This window comes from Mytilus californianus, unplaced genomic scaffold (genome assembly GCF_021869535.1).
Source record: "Mytilus californianus isolate M0D057914Y unplaced genomic scaffold, xbMytCali1.0.p SCAF_14, whole genome shotgun sequence".
Lineage (NCBI taxonomy): Eukaryota > Metazoa > Mollusca > Bivalvia > Mytilida > Mytilidae > Mytilus > Mytilus californianus.
This window is the reverse complement of record NW_026262626.1, coordinates 11084443-11109528: the sequence shown is the minus strand read 5'-3', so window position 1 is coordinate 11109528 and position 25086 is coordinate 11084443. Positions and strand designations below refer to the sequence as shown.

The following is a 25086-nucleotide window of genomic DNA, read 5'->3' as shown; positions in this document are numbered from 1 at the left end:
ATTAATGGTTTACTTTTATAGATTGTGACTTTGATGAAGAGTTGTTTCATTGGCACTCATACCACATCTTCCTTTATCTATTAACAAGAACCTGTAAATAGGTACACATAAAGGGGAGATAATATCTACAGTCCTAGATACATATTTTATATGTAAAAAGAACTGTAATGTCGTATGACAGAAATGTACACAGTCTTTGACCATGAACAGTGCTAAATATGAAAACAAATTATTTAATTTAACCAGTATAGTACGACATGTGCACATTTGGTATTTAAATCTTTAAGTGAACTCATATAAGATAAGTTAAACAAATGTCTGAGTATATTTGTTAAAAGAAACTATTCTCTTACCTCAACATTAGCCGATGTGTTATTGGTGTAATCATGATCTGAAAAAAAAATGATTTTAAACTATCAGACTTTCTTCATTCCATTTGCAGAAGCACTACAGCTTTAATATTTTTTAATCTGCTAAGTGTCTATAAGGACCAAAATTAGTACAATTAATTTTCAATTTGTAACAAAAGAATAAATAGTAGCTGCATAGGTTATAGTGCTAAGCTCATCACTGGTAAATCTCCATATAAATGCAACTAATACTTCTTCCTGATATGGGAAAGACTTCAGTGCCTGAGTGTGGAATATCCCTGATTACTTAATGAACATTTAAAACAATATATCAAAACAAACTAGAAATTTCATAACAAAAAGAGCAAAGAATACATACATCAGTAAATAAAATAATACAGCAGGAGTTGAAGGATTTAAATTGCAAAATTTAAATAATTTAGGTACCATTTGATAATACTGTGTAATCTAATAAGAATGAGAACAGACTTGAATAAAAGAAGACTTTCAATAGTATTTTCTTTATTATTAATGCAATAATTCCCAAGTTTATAACTCCTAAAAAATATTATATCAGATTGTTTCAAATTGTCAAACGTGTTGCTAAAACAAATCCCAAAAAAACAATGAATATTGTTCAATTGAGAGAATTTACTACATTGAATTTGCTTTATTGACATTTTCGTATCCAAAAGACAAACACTGCATCAAACAAAATTGAAAAGCAAAACTTTTGTAGAGGATGTAAACTCTTTTTAAGCATTTTTTTTTTCTGAAGGAGAGTTTTAAGTGTGAAAACATTTTCAATATTCAACTGGCATCCATTTCTCGTCACATATTCATTGATATAACCAGATATTTTAAAACAGACAGTATATATAATAAATATTTTATACCTTTCTGAATTTCTGGGCAGATGTCATAAAAACCATCAACTTCTTGCAAGATATTACATACAGCTTGGCAATGCAGACATTGTTTAAAAGTTGTTGAAAAAACTGTTAAAAAAAGATCATCATTAAAATATAAGATAAATGAAAACTGACATAAGCTAATCCATACATACAGTTATTTCTCTCAAATAAGTAATTTTCATTAAAAAGGTAATAGGTTGTAATTATCATTATTAACAATACTAGACAAAGTGATGCCCCCGCCCACTCCCCTCTGAAGTATGCCCCTGCAGATGCAAAGTTTTATTTCAAAATACACAAAGTTAAACATGGGAGCACATAGTTTTATTGTTCACTGTAGGACTTCCTCTTATACAGATAAATACTCTAAAAATTACTAAGTTCAACTTTCTCCCAAAAGAGCAATTATTAACAAAAATCAAAACCTTAACCACAGGCACACAATAAGTATATGTAAAAACAGTCAGTAAAGTGAACACATCATAGCATTCAAATTGTAAGAGAAGTTTTCAGAAAATGCTATGCATCTCATATGCAAGTTTATACTGCAAAAATTACTAAGTTCAACTATCTCCCATAAAAGCAAATATCAATACCCTAACCACATGCACATCCACATGTACATCTTCAATATGTGTACAAACAGACAGCAATGTGAAAACATTAGCATTCAAACTGTAGGTGGAGAAATGCAGAATAACTATATACGCATAATAGGACAGACGGTCTACAACAGGGGTAAAACAATATGCCCTCAACTTAACTTTTACTTGCGGGGCATAAAATACTAGTTAATACGTAGAGATATATAGATATATGTTAAATCTCATGATATATAAGTATTTAATAGAAAAGATCTAAACAGAGAGTTGCTATTCATTGAGGTTTTGAGTTTCGTATTAACAGATAGATTTCAACTAACAGATAGATTTCAACAGAGAGAATCATTTGGATACCTTTATAACAAAGAGTCTAATAAGTTTGTATTGAGGTTATATATTAACTCAAAATATTACTTATAAGCAACTGTACCTTCAAAATCAGTAACAACATGGTCTGAAAGACTCTCAAGTAGTTCATGTCTATTTGGATCACAACAGCAGCTGTAAACCCATCTAACTTCATTTGAAAATGATTTTGGTTCTCGTTTAACAATGAAAAATTCTTCTTCCTATTTAAAAAAAGTATCAAAAGTTTATTCATGTTGGACAAGGAATACTGGTTATCAACTTTAATCCAACCCGTGGATCTTGGGAAAAGTCACATGTTTGTTAACTTCTAATTATTTTTTTTATCTGTAATGTAATCAGATATTTTTTTCTATCCTTCTGTCTTGTATAAATATTGCTGATAATTTAATAAACTTTGTTTTAACAACGCTTAAACTTGGATATATACTTAAAATTTATACAAATTTTAATAGTTGATATTTACTTCTTCACAAATCATTTAATCTGTACCTTTTGGTGCACGTTTGTAAATTTTTGTTTTTGTCATGATTTATTATAATGAGTTTAAATTCTCCATTTAGTATCATCTGAATGGTTGTCATTTTTCTCATGGTTTTGTTGTGTTTTCTATTATATGCATATGTTGTATGTCACATGCAAGTTTCTTTTAAAAAGTTGTGAAACATGTGCTGCACATTGTACAATACCTTAAGAACAAATTTACTGGTGTCAATGTCTGGGACAACAAAAAGTGTCAAAGATTCATCTACAGCATGAATTTGTCCACATTTCAGTAGGTGTATATATGACTCTAATTCTGATATTTCTCCAGCAACTTTGTCAGCCTGAAATAAATATATCTATATTGAAAGAGAAATTAAACATGACTTCTTATTTATTTGATACCTAAAAATACTTCATACAAATCTAGAGGGGTCATAATACTCCTTTATACACAGTACGTATATTTTGAAACTGCCTAAAATAAATCAACTTTCCAAAGATTCACTTATATATGCAATTAGGGGAAAAAAGAAGTGGGATTTTATATACAGTCATGCAGTCTTATATAGATATTGTGTTTATGATAATGACTGCTATTAATCAACTGTTACATAAATATGTAGTTAGATACATATTTTACATGTAGTGAAGACTGATAACCTGAACAAGAAACTGTAAATAGGTAATAAAATTGAGAATGGAAAATGACATAGAAGGGAGATGATATCTACAGTCCTAGATACATATTTTATATGTAGAGAAGACTGATAACCTTAACAAGAAACTGTAAATAGGTAAACATAGAAGGAAGATGATATCTACAGTCCTAGATACATATTTCGTATGTAGAGAAGACTGATAACCTTAACAAGAAACTGTAAATAGGTAAACATAGAAGGAAGATGATATCTACAGTCCTAGATACATATTTCGTATGTAGAGAAGACTGATAACCTTAACAAGAAACTGAAAATAGGTAAACATAGAAGGAAGATAATATTTACAGTCCTAGATACATATTTTATATGTAGAGAAGACTGATAACCTTAACAAGAAACTGTAAATAGGTAAACATAAAAGGGAGATAATATTTACAGTCCTAGATACATATTTTATATGTAGAGAAGACTGATAACCTTAACAAGAAACTGTAAATAGGTAAACACAGAAGGGAGATAATATTTACAGTCCTAGATACATATTTTATATGTAGAGAAGACTGATAACCTTAACAAGAATCTGTAAATAAGTAAATATAGAAGGGAGATAATATTTACAGTCCTAGATACATATTTTATATGTAGAGAAGACTGATAACCTTAACAAGAAACTGTAAATAGGTAAACACAGAAGGGAGATAATATTTACAGTCCTAGATACATATTTCGTATGTAGAGAAGACTGATAACCTTAACAAGAAACTGAAAATAGGTAAACATAGAAGGAAGATAATATTTACAGTCCTAGATACATATTTTATATGTAGAGAAGACTGATAACCTTAACAAGAAACTGTAAATAGGTAAACACAGAAGGGAGATAATATTTACAGTCCTAGATACATATTTTATATGTAGAGAAGACTGATAACCTTAACAAGAATCTGTAAATAAGTAAATATAGAAGGGAGATAATATTTACAGTCCTAGATACATAGTTTATAGGTAAAGAAGACTGATAACCTTAACAAGAATCTGCAAATAGGTAAACACAGAAGGGAGATAATATCTACAGTCCTAGATACATATTTTATATGTAGAGAAGACTGATAACCTGAACAAGAATCTGCAAATAGGTAAATATAGAAGGGAGATAATATTTACAGTCCTACATACATATTTCATATGTAGAGAAAACTGATAACCTGAACAAGAAATTGTAAATAGGTAAACATAGAAGGAAGATAATATTTACAGTCCTAGATACATATTTTATATGTAGAGAAGACTGATAACCTTAACAAGAAACTGTAAATAGGTAAACACAGAAGGGAGATAATATTTACAGTCCTAGATACATATTTTATATGTAGAGAAGACTGATAACCTTAACAAGAATCTGTAAATAAGTGAATATAGAAGGGAGATAATATTTACAGTCCTAGATACATATTTTATATGTAGAGAAGACTGATAACCTTAACAAGAAACTGTAAATAGGTAAACACAGAAGGGAGATAATATTTACAGTCCTAGATACATATTTCGTATGTAGAGAAGACTGATAACCTTAACAAGAAACTGAAAATAGGTAAACATAGAAGGAAGATAATATTTACAGTCCTAGATACATATTTTATATGTAGAGAAGACTGATAACCTTAACAAGAAACTGTAAATAGGTAAACACAGAAGGGAGATAATATTTACAGTCCTAGATACATATTTTATATGTAGAGAAGACTGATAACCTTAACAAGAATCTGTAAATAAGTAAATATAGAAGGGAGATAATATTCACAGTCCTAGATACATAGTTTATAGGTAAAGAAGACTGATAACCTTAACAAGAATCTGCAAATAGGTAAACACAGAAGGGAGATAATATCTACAGTCCTAGATACATATTTTATATGTAGAGAAGACTGATAGCCTGAACAAGAAACTGCAAATAGGTAAATATAGAAGGGAGATAATATTTACAGTCCTAGATACATATTTTATATGGAGAGAAGACTGATAACCTTAACAAGAAACTGTAAATAGGTAAACATAGAAGGGAGATAATATTTACAGTCCTAGATACATATTTCATATGTAGAGAAGACTGATAACCATAACAAGAAAATGTAAATAGGTAAACACAGAAAGGAGATGTTATCTACAGTCCTAGATACATATTATACATGTACATCTGTACTTTTGACATTAACAATAAACTTTAACACATATAGTCAGGCATACAAGGGAGATAATATTCACAGTCTTAGATATATATTATACAAATTCTGAAATTTTGAATGTGAAATTTTTAAATGCAAATAATGTGATTGAGCAAGCATCCAATTGATGAGAACTATTCTTATATCTTATATATCTGTATGAAAGTATTTCTAAACTGCTATAGACTATCTTGCATATTTTTCATTCAATTAAGATGGCAATATTAAATGCAAGCAATAATTTCTGATCGTAAACTACATTATGTTGAAAGGACTGATATACTTTAGACCTTTACCAGAACCTTTAAACACATATAGATTTGCTACTTCAGATTCAAAATTGTGCCTAGACTAACAAGGATATTTATCGTGACATTATCATAGAAAAGTAGATTTAGATCTTTCTGTTAAATTTTTTTTGAAATATCAATTTTTATGTATAAGTGTCAAAAAGGTGGTTTATATTATTGTGATAAATGTCTTTTTAGCCTTGTGAGTTTCGTCCCTTTCTAAAATAAATTAATGTAAGTTCATATGCAATTGGGACTCATCAGTAGGCATATGATTTCAAAAAAAATACTGAAATGTATTTATATATGTATGTTCCTTGCAGTTTAAATATTAAAATTTAAGGGGGCTCGAGGGTATAAATACAGGATTTCACTATTTTTTTCTGTAAATGAATTTTATCCTATACTCAATAGAAAAAATTAATAAAAATATGGGGTACCCGTTCATGTAAGCTCACAATCTGTCTTCAAAAGAAACATGCATTTTTGTTGGGATTCTTTTTTCTGTTGAACATGTTGAACAAGTAGGAGAAATAAAGGAAGGTAATATCAATGAGTAAAAAAAGATATATCAATTGTGATGCAAAAAAACACACATTTTTTTTCAACAAAGGGAGATAATTTTGAGCTTTTTCAATGATATAAACATTTTAAAATTCATAATAGGCTAAAACAAATTGATTTTTTTTGGTTAATTTTTGTACCATATCATAAAGTATTGTTTTCCAAATGCAAAGAAATAAAAATAAACGTCCTAAGGCCAAATAAAAAATGATGTTTGCTTCCTATTACCCTACCCTCCCTGTTATTTAAGCTAACAAAAAGCAATCCCTAAATTTTCGATAGGCACTGTTATAAAAGTCAGAATGTCCCTCCCATACACGAAATGTAAAAAAAAATAGTAAAATAAAAAAAATCCCTACTTACCTACATTTACCTTATAAGATGTAATAGGAAACCCTCATATTAATTTTTTTTTCAACTAACCTAAAATGATGTATAAAGGGACAATAATAACCTACTCTCTACTTTAAACCATGAGTGTAAAAAAGGGTAATAAAATTCAATGCATATTATGCAAGTTATGGCAGATGAAAAATAAGTAAATTAATCATATTTTACTTCAAATAAAAATTGTTTCGAAGCTATGATGTAGCATAAGTTGTATCAATTTCATTCAAACTCTAATTACATTGTTAGCAGGTAAGAAATCTGCTTTGAAACTGCTACTATACTCTGAATCTTCACTTGTGCCTTCACTTCCATCTGCTTGTTTCATTTTTTTACCATAATTTAAACTTCCTTTCTGTAATCTCTTACGTAGTGGCACCTTTGAAGTATCCAGAGGATCCTCTCCTTCTCTACATGAAGATTTAAACCCATGTTCAGTTTTAAATCTAGTTTTCTGAAAATACAGTTTTTATTTTTATATATATTTCAAGTCTTACTAGCATAATAAAAAGAACAAGCTTATGAGAGTATTGCGTGGCAATACACAGGGCTCACACTACTTCAGAATGATAGGGAGAAGTGACTTCTCTTTTAAAAATTCAGAGGGAAAAGTGGTGAGATTTGAAGGAGAAGCTCTTGTTTGCTCGCTGCGCTACAATCATGACAATGTTTGTTTTTTTTACTATTAATACATTAAGGGCCATTTTTTTTTATATTGTTAAATGAGGGGGGTAGGAGGGGTCCTGATCCCTAAATCCCGGGCTTAAAAACATGGAATCCAGAGGTCCCGAATTTAAAAAAATTTAAATCCCGACATCCCAAAATTCGAAAAAAGAATTCCCGGATCCCGAAAGGATCAATCCCGAAATCCCGAGCTTAAAAACACCGGATCCCGGAGTCCTGATAAAGGTCCTACCCCCTCCCTTAAATTTGTACCTGGATATACAATTAAAGTAACTGTTGTTTAATTTTGTCATATCAAGTCCTCTTGTAAAAAAAGGCAATTAAATATCTTGCAATAATAAAAACATATATCAAAAAGGAAAAGAAAGTTGTTATATCAATTAAGCGTCAATTGAAAAACTACTTGGTTATCATGGTCATGAAATAAAGTATTTCTCATTAAAAAAATATAAAAATATAACAGTTCAGCTTGGACATTATATAATAATTTATATTAGTGTAATAGTCCCAGAGTTGAGCAACTTTAACTTATTAGTTGAAACAATACATATACATGGAAATATATATAATAATTAAGAAGATGTAACAAAAAGAATTTATATGCGTGTAGAATGCCTAATTTTTCTTTTGGGATCAATTTTTGTCTGTCATCAGTGCCATTCATGTGTTCGTAGTCATTTTCCCAACTATCCAGATTTCGGTCAAAGCGGGTTCTTTTCCGATGAAATCCCTACTACGATCTGTAGTTGTACAATAATATGCCCAATAATTTGAATAGCAGCCCCGGACGAAGAAAAATTTACAAAATAAACAATGTTTTACATGATATTGGGAAAGGATTGTGACATTTTTAATGCAAAACATGGACAACAAATTTACTTCTGTCTTTTCTGAAGAAAGTAAATCGTTTGTGCCTTGAATTACTTTAGAATTTTTAAATGATTAATTGCCCATTTAGTTGACTTGGTAAAAATTTAATATTGCTGATGACAAAAGTGACTCAAAGCGAGAATCATAAACAACATAGACACTTGTGTTTTACTTTTGAAGGTTGGGCAAAGCAAAGTGACGGAGGGGAAAGGGACTTCTTTACCCTAGTCGCCTGGTAGCGTGAGCCCTGAATATATAGTCCCATACCAGTTTAAAATGGAGCGAAGTTCTAACTTGACTATATCTTTAAGATACATGTACATGTGGATTTAGGTGGTAAGTATATTTTAACAGCCATTATTATGTACATCTAATAAACTTTGCTAATTATAGATATATGTTTGTTTATGTGTCATTTTACTTAGTTTCTTTTATTACCTATTCTGACATGAATCCGGGCCCGTTCGCGCCCATTCAGGTTCGTCAAATGTGTAGGGTGCTAACGAACCTAAGGGACGAACATATGAGGTGTGAATGTGTGGGGTGCGAAAGTGAGTTGGGCGTGAACGGACCTTATACCTTCTGACATTGACTCAAGATGCAGGATTTAATGCTTCATTGAAGAACACTTAATAGCCTTCGGCTGTTGTCTGCACTTTGGTTGGGTTATTGTCTCATTAACATATTCCCATTTCCTTTCTCAATTTTAGATATATCCATAATTTTATCAGGGAGTTGTTTACAAAGCAAAAAAAAAGCGGTCATATTATTATTACATCCAAATGTTTTATGCTACCTTGGTGTCAATCCACAAGATGGTATCCGGTCGTTCCGTCCCCAAACCGATCCGGCCCCAAGTCGATCCGGCCCAAAGTCGATCCGTCCCAAGTCGATCCGGCCCACGTCGATCCGTCCCTACGTCGATCCGGCCCCATAATAAAATATGAATAAACTATATTGACTTTGGAGGATTTTGTGACAAATTTTAACAGTATAAATGGAATTTGTAAAAAGTATCGTTGATGGATGACAACAGGTAAGTGAAGTATTGGAGTACCAGTCAAAGAATTATTTTTCATCAATACGAAAATGATTGTGATTGTGTCTGTTTGTATAGCAGCTTCAACATATTAATATGAAGTTATTTTCCATGATAACTTTGAATGTCATGGCGATTTTATTTTATTTAATTCACACACAGAATAGCTAAATAAATATTTACAGTCCAATGGAACCTATAAAATTTAACTCATCATAATGACTTGTTTAATCAAATCATTAGTCTATAATTGGTTTGTTTATTCAACAATTGTCTAATGATTGTGAACTAAGGTAATGCCACTCGAAATTACTTAATTCAATCAAATCCTGATTGATTAAAGTTACGTAATCAACAAGGTCTTTATAGTTTGATCTTTTGTTTGGTGTTATGTGTTATAATAGTTAATTGTATTTTTTCAGAATGAATATATATAGAAGTTTTTACTCTTGAAAACCATCTTATTAGCTACGAAATACAAGCTTAAAATTCTATCGAAACCTTTTTTAAATAACCAGAAATTTCTTTTGAACATGGTAACAGGAGAGACAAAATATTGCACCACCTATAAAAAAATGTTTCAATATATTCTTGTATGACATTATCAAGATTGCATCTTTTTATATGTTGTTCTATAAGTACTGTTTGTTTTGATTTGCTTATGACGAGGGTTGTTTGAATAATTTACTTTAAATCAATTTTGCAATTTAAAAATTCGACATTTTTGCATGTATCAGCTAAGGGATCGGCTTGTACCGTTGTGTATGTAACTATTTGTTATTACACAGGATGAAAGACTTGTTAAGATCACAGTCAATTGAAAGAAAATGCTAATTACTGCTGATTAGTGTTGATGTCTGGTACTAAATTCTGTTATATACGTTTTTATTATAATTATACCCAATAATCTTGAAAACTTGTAATGAAAACATAATCAACATAGTTGTTTTAAAACTCATCTAAAGAAAATATTTGTCAAAGGCCTTTTTTTTTTTACCGTACACCTTTTACATTATAATAAAATTCATAAACATTTATGAATTACAATTAATATATATCTTTATTTTTATTCCTTATAAATATATTTTTTTATTGGGCCGGATCGACTTTAAATATGGGCCGGATCGACGTTGGGCCGGATCGACGTGGGACGGATCGACTTGGGCCGGATCGACGTGGGGCCGGATCGACATGAAAGCCACAAGATACCTTCTGAATTTACCTTCATCTCAACTTGAAACCATCAAAGTCAATAGGTGAAGTGACTTTCTTATTGTATCGTTTTTCAATTTCAATTTAAAATATCCAGTACTCGATAGTTCTATTTATTAACCTAAGATTAAAATATTAATTATTTTATCTCACTTTTGAAGAGTACATTATTGCAACAGCGAATTTCATTGGTTAAAATCAATGTGACGTTGCAGTCCTTCAGTTCAGTCCAACCACTTATTTTACGCTTGCTAATAACATGAGTTATTAGTATGCACAAAAAAAGTGGTTGGACTGAACTGAAGGACTGCAACGTCACATTGATTTAAACCAATGAAATTTGCTGTTGCAATAATGTACTCTTCAAAAAAGAAGATACAAAAGAACTGAGGTTAATAAAGAGAACGACTATACATTTTACGAAGTTACTACACTAAAAAATTGTCATACATATCTTTTAATTAGTATTTAAGAACAGGTAGGTTCTGTGGATTGATGATGAATATGAATTAGCACGCTCCTGTTAATGGTACGACAGTGGTTCCCTAAATAATTAATCCGGGTCCGTTCGCGCCCATTCACGTTCGCCCCCTTTCATGTTTGCATCCAGTGGCGGATCCAGGAGGGGGGTTCCGGGGTTGGAACCCCCCCTTTTTTTGGACGATCAATGCATTTGAATGGGGACATGTAGTTGGAACCCCCCCCCCTTTTGTCCTTGGTTAGGACCCCCCCCCCTTTTTTAAAATGGCTGGATCCGCCCCTGGCATCCTACACGTTCGAACGCAAAGTCTGTTTGCACCTAGTCCAAATAATTATGACGTCTTGCAAGGCTATTTTAATTTTTTTCTGTGACGCCTACCTGTCGTAGGAAGGTGTCACAGAAAAAAAATTAAAATAGCCTTGCAAGACGTCATAATTATTTGGACTAGTTTGCACCCTACACGTTCACGCCCAAATTTTATTTAAATTATCATATACTATGAAATACAAATCGTACATTGTATCTTCATATCTTTTTATTTTTTGTAATAAAAATGATTGAGTCAAAATTTTAAAAGACTGATAACCTGACAAAAGAATCTGCAAATAGGTAAATATAGAAGGGAGATAATATTTACAGTCCTACATACATATTTCATATGTAGAGAAGACTGATAACCTGAACAAGAAATTGTAAATAGGTAAACATAAAAGGGAGATAATATCTACAGTCCTACATACATATTTCATATGTAGAAAAGACAGATAACCTGAACACGAAATTGTAAATAGGTAAACATAAAAGGGAGATAATATCTACAGTCCTAGATACATATTTCGTATGTAGAGAAGACTGATAACCTTAACAAGAATTAAATAGGTAAACACAGAAGGGAGATAATATTTACAGTCCTAGATACATATTTTATATGTAGAGAAGACTGATAACCTTAACAAGAAGTTGTAAATAGGTAAATATAAAAGGGAGATAATATCTACAGTTATAGATACATATTTTATATGTAGAGAAGACTGATAACCTGAACAAGAAATTGTAAATAGGTAAATATAGAAGGGAGATAATATTTACAGTCCTAGATACATATTTTATATGGAGAGAAGACTGATAACCTTAACAAGAAACTGTAAATAGGTAAACATAGAAGGGAGATAATATTTACAGTCCTAGATACATATTATACATGTACATCTGTACTTTTGACATTAACAATAAACTTTAACACATATAGTCAGGCATACAAGGGAGATAATATTCACAGTCTTAGATATATATTATATAAATTCTGAAATTTTGAAAGTGAAATTTTTGAATGCAAATAATGTGATTGAGCAAGCATCCAATTGATGAGAACTATTCTAATATCTTATATATCTGTATGAAAGTATTTCTAAAGTGCTCTGGTCTGTCTTGCATATTTTTTATTCAAATAAGATGGCAATATTAAATGCAAGCAATAATTTCTGATTATAAACTACATTATGTTGAAAGGACTGATATGCTTTAGACCTTTACCAGAACCTTTAAACACATATAGATTTGCAACTTCAGATTCAAAATTGTGCCTAGACTCACAAGGATATTTATCGTGACATTATCATAGAAAAGTAGATTTAGATCTTTCTGTTAAAATTTTGTTTGAAATATCAATTTTTATGTATAAGTGTCAAAGTGATGGTTTATATCATTGTGATAAATGTCTTTTTAGCCTTGTGAGTTTCGTCCCTTTCTAAAATAAATTAATGTAAGTTCATATGCAATTGGGACTCATCAGTAGGCATTGCATATGATTTAAAATAAAATACTGAAATGTATATATATATGCATGCTGTTCAGTGTGAGCCTAGGCTCCCTGTTGAAAACAGTACCATGACCTATTAATGGTTTACTTTTATAGATTGTGACTTTGATGAAGAGTTGTTTCATTGGCACTCATACCACATCTTCCTTTATCTATTAACAAGAACCTGTAAATAGGTACACATAAAGGGGAGATAATATCTACAGTCCTAGATACATATTTTATATGTAAAAAGAACTGTAATGTCGTATGACAGAAATGTACACAGTCTTTGACCATGAACAGTGCTAAATATGAAAACAAATTATTTAATTTAACCAGTATAGTACGACATGTGCACATTTGGTATTTAAATCTTTAAGTGAACTCATATAAGATAAGTTAAACAAATGTCTGAGTATATTTGTTAAAAGAAACTATTCTCTTACCTCAACATTAGCCGATGTGTTATTGGTGTAATCATGATCTGAAAAAAAAATGATTTTAAACTATCAGACTTTCTTCATTCCATTTGCAGAAGCACTACAGCTTTAATATTTTTTAATCTGCTAAGTGTCTATAAGGACCAAAATTAGTACAATTAATTTTCAATTTGTAACAAAAGAATAAATAGTAGCTGCATAGGTTATAGTGCTAAGCTCATCACTGGTAAATCTCCATATAAATGCAACTAATACTTCTTCCTGATATGGGAAAGACTTCAGTGCCTGAGTGTGGAATATCCCTGATTACTTAATGAACATTTAAAACAATATATCAAAACAAACTAGAAATTTCATAACAAAAAGAGCAAAGAATACATACATCAGTAAATAAAATAATACAGCAGGAGTTGAAGGATTTAAATTGCAAAATTTAAATAATTTAGGTACCATTTGATAATACTGTGTAATCTAATAAGAATGAGAACAGACTTGAATAAAAGAAGACTTTCAATAGTATTTTCTTTATTATTAATGCAATAATTCCCAAGTTTATAACTTCTAAAAAATATTATATCAGATTGTTTCAAATTGTCAAACGTGTTGCTAAAACAAATCCCAAAAAAACAATGAATATTGTTCAATTGAGAGAATTTACTACATTGAATTTGCTTTATTGACATTTTCGTATCCAAAAGACAAACACTGCATCAAACAAAATTGAAAAGCAAAACTTTTGTAGAGGATGTAAACTCTTTTTAAGCATTTTTTTTTTCTGAAGGAGAGTTTTAAGTGTGAAAACATTTTCAATATTCAACTGGCATCCATTTCTCGTCACATATTCATTGATATAACCAGATATTTTAAAACAGACAGTATATATAATAAATATTTTATACCTTTCTGAATTTCTGGGCAGATGTCATAAAAACCATCAACTTCTTGCAAGATATTACATACAGCTTGGCAATGCAGACATTGTTTAAAAGTTGTTGAAAAAACTGTTAAAAAAAGATCATCATTAAAATCTAAGATAAATGAAAACTGACATAAGCTAATCCATACATACAGTTATTTCTCTCAAATAAGTAATTTTCATTAAAAAGGTAATAGGTTGTAATTATCATTATTAACAATACTAGACAAAGTGATGCCCCCGCCCACTCCCCTCTGAAGTATGCCCCTGCAGATGCAAAGTTTTATTTCAAAATACACAAAGTTAAACATGGGAGCACATAGTTTTATTGTTCACTGTAGGACTTCCTCTTATACAGATAAATACTCTAAAAATTACTAAGTTCAACTTTCTCCCAAAAGAGCAATTATTAACAAAAATCAAAACCTTAACCACAGGCACACAATAAGTATATGTAAAAACAGTCAGTAAAGTGAACACATCATAGCATTCAAATTGTAAGAGAAGTTTTCAGAAAATGCTATGCATCTCATATGCAAGTTTATACTGCAAAAATTACTAAGTTCAACTATCTCCCATAAAAGCAAATATCAATACCCTAACCACATGCACATCCACATGTACATCTTCAATATGTGTACAAACAGACAGCAATGTGAAAACATTAGCATTCAAACTGTAGGTGGAGAAATGCAGAATAACTATATACGCATAATAGGACAGACGGTCTACAACAGGGGTAAAACAATATGCCCTCAACTTAACTTTTACTTGCGGGGCATAAAATACTAGTTAATACGTAGAGATATATAGATATATGTTAAATCTCATGATATATAAGTATTTAATAGAAAAGATCTAAACAGAGAGTTGCTATTCATTGAGGTTTTGAGTTTCGTATTAACAGATAGATTTCAACTAACAGATAGATTTCAACAGAGAGAATCATTTGGATACCTTTATAACAAAGAGTCTAATAAGTTTGTATTGAGGTTATATATTAACTCAAAATATTACTTATAAGCAACTGTACCTTCAAAATCAGTAACAACATGGTCTGAAAGACTCTCAAGTAGTTCATGTCTATTTGGATCACAACAGCAGCTGTAAACCCATCTAACTTCATTTGAAAATGATTTTGGTTCTCGTTTAACAATGAAAAATTCTTCTTCCTATTTAAAAAAAGTATCAAAAGTTTATTCATGTTGGACAAGGAATACTGGTTATCAACTTTAATCCAACCCGTGGATCTTGGGAAAAGTCACATGTTTGTTAACTTCTAATTATTTTTTTTATCTGTAATGTAATCAGATATTTTTTTCTATCCTTCTGTCTTGTATAAATATTGCTGATAATTTAATAAACTTTGTTTTAACAACGCTTAAACTTGGATATATACTTAAAATTTATACAAATTTTAATAGTTGATATTTACTTCTTCACAAATCATTTAATCTGTACCTTTTGGTGCACGTTTGTAAATTTTTGTTTTTGTCATGATTTATTATAATGAGTTTAAATTCTCCATTTAGTATCATCTGAATGGTTGTCATTTTTCTCATGGTTTTGTTGTGTTTTCTATTATATGCATATGTTGTATGTCACATGCAAGTTTCTTTTAAAAAGTTGTGAAACATGTGCTGCACATTGTACAATACCTTAAGAACAAATTTACTGGTGTCAATGTCTGGGACAACAAAAAGTGTCAAAGATTCATCTACAGCATGAATTTGTCCACATTTCAGTAGGTGTATATATGACTCTAATTCTGATATTTCTCCAGCAACTTTGTCAGCCTGAAATAAATATATCTATATTGAAAGAGAAATTAAACATGACTTCTTATTTATTTGATACCTAAAAATACTTCATACAAATCTAGAGGGGTCATAATACTCCTTTATACACAGTACGTATATTTTGAAACTGCCTAAAATAAATCAACTTTCCAAAGATTCACTTATATATGCAATTAGGGGAAAAAAGAAGTGGGATTTTATATACAGTCATGCAGTCTTATATAGATATTGTGTTTATGATAATGACTGCTATTAATCAACTGTTACATAAATATGTAGTTAGATACATATTTTACATGTAGTGAAGACTGATAACCTGAACAAGAAACTGTAAATAGGTAATAAAATTGAGAATGGAAAATGACATAGAAGGGAGATGATATCTACAGTCCTAGATACATATTTTATATGTAGAGAAGACTGATAACCTTAACAAGAAACTGTAAATAGGTAAACATAGAAGGAAGATGATATCTACAGTCCTAGATACATATTTCGTATGTAGAGAAGACTGATAACCTTAACAAGAAACTGTAAATAGGTAAACATAGAAGGAAGATGATATCTACAGTCCTAGATACATATTTCGTATGTAGAGAAGACTGATAACCTTAACAAGAAACTGAAAATAGGTAAACATAGAAGGAAGATAATATTTACAGTCCTAGATACATATTTTATATGTAGAGAAGACTGATAACCTTAACAAGAAACTGTAAATAGGTAAACATAAAAGGGAGATAATATTTACAGTCCTAGATACATATTTTATATGTAGAGAAGACTGATAACCTTAACAAGAAACTGTAAATAGGTAAACACAGAAGGGAGATAATATTTACAGTCCTAGATACATATTTTATATGTAGAGAAGACTGATAACCTTAACAAGAATCTGTAAATAAGTAAATATAGAAGGGAGATAATATTTACAGTCCTAGATACATATTTTATATGTAGAGAAGACTGATAACCTTAACAAGAAACTGTAAATAGGTAAACACAGAAGGGAGATAATATTTACAGTCCTAGATACATATTTCGTATGTAGAGAAGACTGATAACCTTAACAAGAAACTGAAAATAGGTAAACATAGAAGGAAGATAATATTTACAGTCCTAGATACATATTTTATATGTAGAGAAGACTGATAACCTTAACAAGAAACTGTAAATAGGTAAACACAGAAGGGAGATAATATTTACAGTCCTAGATACATATTTTATATGTAGAGAAGACTGATAACCTTAACAAGAATCTGTAAATAAGTAAATATAGAAGGGAGATAATATTTACAGTCCTAGATACATAGTTTATAGGTAAAGAAGACTGATAACCTTAACAAGAATCTGCAAATAGGTAAACACAGAAGGGAGATAATATCTACAGTCCTAGATACATATTTTATATGTAGAGAAGACTGATAACCTGAACAAGAATCTGCAAATAGGTAAATATAGAAGGGAGATAATATTTACAGTCCTACATACATATTTCATATGTAGAGAAAACTGATAACCTGAACAAGAAATTGTAAATAGGTAAACATAGAAGGAAGATAATATTTACAGTCCTAGATACATATTTTATATGTAGAGAAGACTGATAACCTTAACAAGAAACTGTAAATAGGTAAACACAGAAGGGAGATAATATTTACAGTCCTAGATACATATTTTATATGTAGAGAAGACTGATAACCTTAACAAGAATCTGTAAATAAGTGAATATAGAAGGGAGATAATATTTACAGTCCTAGATACATATTTTATATGTAGAGAAGACTGATAACCTTGACAAGAAACTGTAAATAGGTAAACACAGAAGGGAGATAATATTTACAGTCCTAGATACATATTTCGTATGTAGAGAAGACTGATAACCTTAACAAGAAACTGAAAATAGGTAAACATAGAAGGAAGATAATATTTACAGTCCTAGATACATATTTTATATGTAGAGAAGACTGATAACCTTAACAAGAAACTGTAAATAGGTAAACACAGAAGGGAGATAATATTTACAGTCCTAGATACATATTTTATATGTAGAGAAGACTGATAACCTTAACAAGAATCTGTAAATAAGTAAATATAGAAGGGAGATAATATTCACAGTCCTAGATACATAGTTTATAGGTAAAGAAGACTGATAACCTTAACAAGAATCTGCAAATAGGTAAACACAGAAGGGAGATAATATCTACAGTCCTAGATACATATTTTATATGTAGAGAAGACTGATAACCTGAACAAGAAACTGCAAATAGGTAAATATAGAAGGGAGATAATATTTACAGTCCTAGATACATATTTTATATGGAGAGAAGACTGATAACCTTAACAAGAAACTGTAAATAGGTAAACATAGAAGGGAGATAATATTTACAGTCCTAGATACATATTTCATATGTAGAGAAGACTGATAACCATAACAAGAAAATGTAAATAGGTAAACACAGAAAGGAGATGTTATCTACAGTCCTAGATACATATTATACATGTACATCTGTACTTTTGACATTAACAATAAACTTTAACACATATAGTCAGGCATACAAGGGAGATAATATTCACAGTCTTAGATATATATTATACAAATTCTGAAATTTTGAATGTGAAATTTTTAAATGCAAATAATGTGATTGAGCAAGCATCCAATTGATGAGAACTATTCTTATATCTTATATATCTGTATGAAAGTATTTCTAAACTGCTATAGACTATCTTGCATATTTTTCATTCAATTAAGATGGCAATATTAAATGCAAGCAATAATTTCTGATCGTAAACTACATTATGTTGAAAGGACTGATATACTTTAGACCTTTACCAGAACCTTTAAACACATATAGATTTGCTACTTCAGATTCAAAATTGTGCCTAGACTAACAAGGATATTTATCGTGACATTATCATAGAAAAGTAGATTTAGATCTTTCTGTTAAATTTTTTTTGAAATATCAATTTTTATGTATAAGTGTCAAAAAGGTGGTTTATATTATTGTGATAAATGTCTTTTTAGCCTTGTGAGTTTCGTCCCTTTCTAAAATAAATTAATGTAAGTTCATATGCAATTGGGACTCATCAGTAGGCATATGATTTCAAAAAAAATACTGAAATGTATTTATATATGTATGTTCCTTGCAGTTTAAATATTAAAATTTAAGGGGGCTCGAGGGTATAAATACAGGATTTCACTATTTTTTTCTGTAAATGAATTTTATCCTATACTCAATAGAAAAAATTAATAAAAATATGGGGTACCCGTTCATGTAAGCTCACAATCTGTCTTCAAAAGAAACATGCATTTTTGTTGGGATTCTTTTTTCTGTTGAACATGTTGAACAAGTAGGAGAAATAAAGGAAGGTAATATCAATGAGTAAAAAAAGATATATCAATTGTGATGCAAAAAAACACACATTTTTTTTCAACAAAGGGAGATAATTTTGAGCTTTTTCAATGATATAAACATTTTAAAATTCATAATAGGCTAAAACAAATTGATTTTTTTTGGTTAATTTTTGTACCATATCATAAAGTATTGTTTTCCAAATGCAAAGAAATAAAAATAAACGTCCTAAGGCCAAATAAAAAATGATGTTTGCTTCCTATTACCCTACCCTCCCTGTTATTTAAGCTAACAAAAAGCAATCCCTAAATTTTCGAAAGGCACTGTTATAAAAGTCAGAATGTCCCTCCCATACACGAAATGTAAAAAAAAATAGTAAAATAAAAAAAATCCCTACTTACCTACATTTACCTTATAAGATGTAATAGGAAACCCTCATATTAATTTTTTTTTCAACTAACCTAAAATGATGTATAAAGGGACAATAATAACCTACTCTCTACTTTAAACCATGAGTGTAAAAAAGGGTAATAAAATTCAATGCATATTATGCAAGTTATGGCAGATGAAAAATAAGTAAATTAATCATATTTTACTTCAAATAGAAATTGTTTCGAAGCTATGATGTAGCATAAGTTGTATCAATTTCATTCAAACTCTAATTACATTGTTAGCAGGTAAGAAATCTGCTTTGAAACTGCTACTATACTCTGAATCTTCACTTGTGCCTTCACTTCCATCTGCTTGTTTCATTTTTTTACCATAATTTAAACTTCCTTTCTGTAATCTCTTACGTAGTGGCACCTTTGAAGTATCCAGAGGATCCTCTCCTTCTCTACATGAAGATTTAAACCCATGTTCAGTTTTAAATCTAGTTTTCTGAAAATACAGTTTTTATTTTTATATATATTTCAAGTCTTACTAGCATAATAAAAAGAACAAGCTTATGAGAGTATTGCGTGGCAATACACAGGGCTCACACTACTTCAGAATGATAGGGAGAAGTGACTTCTCTTTTAAAAATTCAGAGGGAAAAGTGGTGAGATTTGAAGGAGAAGCTCTTGTTTGCTCGCTGCGCTACAATCATGACAATGTTTGTTTTTTTTACTATTAATACATTAAGGGCCATTTTTTTTTATATTGTTAAATGAGGGGGGTAGGAGGGGTCCTGATCCCTAAATCCCGGGCTTAAAAACATGGAATCCAGAGGTCCCGAATTTAAAAAAATTTAAATCCCGACATCCCAAAATTCGAAAAAAGAATTCCCGGATCCCGAAAGGATCAATCCCGAAATCCCGAGCTTAAAAACACCGGATCCCGGAGTCCTGATAAAGGTCCTACCCCCTCCCTTAAATTTGTACCTGGATATACAATTAAAGTAACTGTTGTTTAATTTTGTCATATCAAGTCCTCTTGTAAAAAAAAGGCAATTAAATATCTTGCAATAATAAAAACATATATCAAAAAGGAAAAGAAAGTTGTTATATCAATTAAGCGTCAATTGAAAAACTACTTGGTTATCATGGTCATGAAATAAAGTATTTCTCATTAAAAAAATATAAAAATATAACAGTTCAGCTTGGACATTATATAATAATTTATATTAGTGTAATAGTCCCAGAGTTGAGCAACTTTAACTTATTAGTTGAAACAATACATATACATGGAAATATATATAATAATTAAGAAGATGTAACAAAAAGAATTTATATGCGTGTAGAATGCCTAATTTTTCTTTTGGGATCAATTTTTGTCTGTCATCAGTGCCATTCATGTGTTCGTAGTCATTTTCCCAACTATCCAGATTTCGGTCAAAGCGGGTTCTTTTCCGATGAAATCCCTACTACGATCTGTAGTTGTACAATAATATGCCCAATAATTTGAATAGCAGCCCCGGACGAAGAAAAATTTACAAAATAAACAATGTTTTACATGATATTGGGAAAGGATTGTGACATTTTTAATGCAAAACATGGACAACAAATTTACTTCTGTCTTTTCTGAAGAAAGTAAATCGTTTGTGCCTTGAATTACTTTAGAATTTTTAAATGATTAATTGCCCATTTAGTTGACTTGGTAAAAATTTAATATTGCTGATGACAAAAGTGACTCAAAGCGAGAATCATAAACAACATAGACACTTGTGTTTTACTTTTGAAGGTTGGGCAAAGCAAAGTGACGGAGGGGAAAGGGACTTCTTTACCCTAGTCGCCTGGTAGCGTGAGCCCTGAATATATAGTCCCATACCAGTTTAAAATGGAGCGAAGTTCTAACTTGACTATATCTTTAAGATACATGTACATGTGGATTTAGGTGGTAAGTATATTTTAACAGCCATTATTATGTACATCTAATAAACTTTGCTAATTATAGATATATGTTTGTTTATGTGTCATTTTACTTAGTTTCTTTTATTACCTATTCTGACATGAATCCGGGCCCGTTCGCGCCCATTCAGGTTCGTCAAATGTGTAGGGTGCTAACGAACCTAAGGGACGAACATATGAGGTGTGAATGTGTGGGGTGCGAAAGTGAGTTGGGCGTGAACGGACCTTATACCTTCTGACATTGACTCAAGATGCAGGATTTAATGCTTCATTGAAGAACACTTAATAGCCTTCGGCTGTTGTCTGCACTTTGGTTGGGTTATTGTCTCATTAACATATTCCCATTTCCTTTCTCAATTTTAGATATATCCATAATTTTATCAGGGAGTTGTTTACAAAGCAAAAAAAAAGCGGTCATATTATTATTACATCCAAATGTTTTATGCTACCTTGGTGTCAATCCACAAGATGGTATCCGGTCGTTCCGTCCCCAAACCGATCCGGCCCCAAGTCGATCCGGCCCAAAGTCGATCCGTCCCAAGTCGATCCGGCCCACGTCGATCCGTCCCTACGTCGATCCGGCCCCATAATAAAATATGAATAAACTATATTGACTTTGGAGGATTTTGTGACAAATTTTAACAGTATAAATGGAATTTGTAAAAAGTATCGTTGATGGATGACAACAGGTAAGTGAAGTATTGGAGTACCAGTCAAAGAATTATTTTTCATCAATACGAAAATGATTGTGATTGTGTCTGTTTGTATAGCAGCTTCAACATATTAATATGAAGTTATTTTCCATGATAACTTTGAATGTCATGGCGATTTTATTTTATTTAATTCACACACAGAATAGCTAAATAAATATTTACAGTCCAATGGAACCTATAAAATTTAACTCATCATAATGACTTGTTTAATCAAATCATTAGTCTATAATTGGTTTGTTTATTCAACAATTGTCTAATGATTGTGAACTAAGGTAATGCCACTCGAAATTACTTAATTCAATCAAATCCTGATTGATTAAAGTTACGTAATCAACAAGGTCTTTATAGTTTGATCTTTTGTTTGGTGTTATGTGTTATAATAGTTAATTGTATTTTTTCAGAATGAATATATATAGAAGTTTTTACTCTTGAAAACCATCTTATTGGCTACGAAATACAAGCTTAAAATTCTATCGAAACCTTTTTTAAATAACCAGAAATTTCTTTTGAACATGGTAACAGGAGAGACAAAATATTGCACCACCTATAAAAAAATGTTTCAATATATTCTTGTATGACATTATCAAGATTGCATCTTTTTATATGTTGTTCTATAAGTACTGTTTGTTTTGATTTGCTTATGACGAGGGTTGTTTGAATAATTTACTTTAAATCAATTTTGCAATTTAAAAATTCGACATTTTTGCATGTATCAGCTAAGGGATCGGCTTGTACCGTTGTGTATGTAACTATTTGTTATTACACAGGATGAAAGACTTGTTAAGATCACAGTCAATTGAAAGAAAATGCTAATTACTGCTGATTAGTGTTGATGTCTGGTACTAAATTCTGTTATATACGTTTTTATTATAATTATACCCAATAATCTTGAAAACTTGTAATGAAAACATAATCAACATAGTTGTTTTAAAACTCATCTAAAGAAAATATTTGTCAAAGGCCTTTTTTTTTTTACCGTACACCTTTTACATTATAATAAAATTCATAAACATTTATGAATTACAATTAATATATATCTTTATTTTTATTCCTTATAAATATATTTTTTTATTGGGCCGGATCGACTTTAAATATGGGCCGGATCGACGTTGGGCCGGATCGACGTGGGACGGATCGACTTGGGCCGGATCGACGTGGGGCCGGATCGACATGAAAGCCACAAGATACCTTCTGAATTTACCTTCATCTCAACTTGAAACCATAAAAGTCAATAGGTGAAGTGACTTTCTTATTGTATCGTTTTTCAATTTCAATTTAAAATATCCAGTACTCGATAGTTCTATTTATTAACCTAAGATTAAAATATTAATTATTTTATCTCACTTTTGAAGAGTACATTATTGCAACAGCGAATTTCATTGGTTAAAATCAATGTGACGTTGCAGTCCTTCAGTTCAGTCCAACCACTTATTTTACGCTTGCTAATACCGTAGATTTATGGTTTTATATCGACCAAAATTGAAAAATGGCAGATCTGAAATGTAGCATATTTGTTCATAAGAAAACAGAATAAAAAATGCATAAAAATAAGGAGATGTGGTATGATTGCCAATGAGGCAACTATCCACTAAAGTTCAAATGAATTTGATGTAAGCAATTATGGTCAACCGTATACGGTCTTCAACAATTAGAAAAACCCTTACCATATAGTCTGCTATAAAAGGCCCCGACATGAAAAATGTGAAACAATTCGATTGAGAAAACTAACAGCCTAATTTATAACAAAACAATTTACGAAAAATAGATAGGACAGACATGAACAAACGACAACTACTGAACTACAGGCTCAGACTACAGACTTGGGACAGGCAAACAAAATGTAGATTGCTTTTGCCTTAACAAATCTTTATATTTACGTCTGTTATGTTCCTCCATGTTCCACGTGTTTTAGTGATGTTTTCTTGAATCTAAAATCTAAAATATGTGATATTCCATAACAACAGAAAATATATGCTGCCTGGTGGTTATAATGAAGATTTTACTATTCTTAGTAATGTGATAGCCTGTTATTTTATGTATTCTGTATATTTTTATATTCTTAGTACTTGATATTAGTATATACTTGAATAAAGTTATATTGTTAGCTTATTAATTACATTTTGTAATTAAGGATTAGCATTGTGTATTATTCTATTTTAACTTATTGACATGGACTATTGACGGACGAATTCTCATCTCATGTTTTGGTTAAGTCTGATTTCACTGTAGTTGGTACTTTATTTTCACGGTTGATTTGAGCGCTATCGTACATTTCTTCTATTGGTCAGTACTTTTGGCGGTTTAATTCCTTTGTTCTAGATCTTATGGGAAGACATCTTGTGGTCAACACCTATATATTTACCTGTCTGCAATTTAACAACTTAAAGAAATTAATATCTGTTAAATAACAATTCTGTGATTGGAAAGTTTCTTATATAAGGTCAGTCTTATTCTTTCTTTATTAATTTTGCAATAACTGTCCAATAGTTCATATTTTACACGTATGAATGTTTAGATTGAATGTCGAGAACGAGTGTTAAATTTTATAACAAAAGAGATCGTAAATGTATTTAAAACATAAGAAGAGTAGAATTTTACGATCAGATATAAT

The 25086-nt window shown here is 30.5% G+C and overlaps 1 protein-coding gene across 1 annotated transcript; it reads right to left on the bottom strand.

Moving 5' to 3' along the window:
• Positions 1 to 341: 341 nt before the first annotated feature.
• LOC127724891 (uncharacterized) lies at positions 342 to 23780 on the bottom strand. Its single transcript, XM_052231894.1, has 6 exons — positions 23677 to 23780; positions 20102 to 20314; positions 15942 to 16079; positions 2297 to 2435; positions 1247 to 1348; positions 342 to 391 (listed from the first exon to the last, which is right to left on the bottom strand). Exons 1-6 carry the CDS (start codon positions 23680 to 23682, stop codon positions 342 to 344), a joined length of 648 nt encoding a protein of 215 aa, XP_052087854.1. The 5' UTR covers positions 23683 to 23780.
• Between the last annotated feature and the right edge of the window lie 1306 nt (positions 23781 to 25086).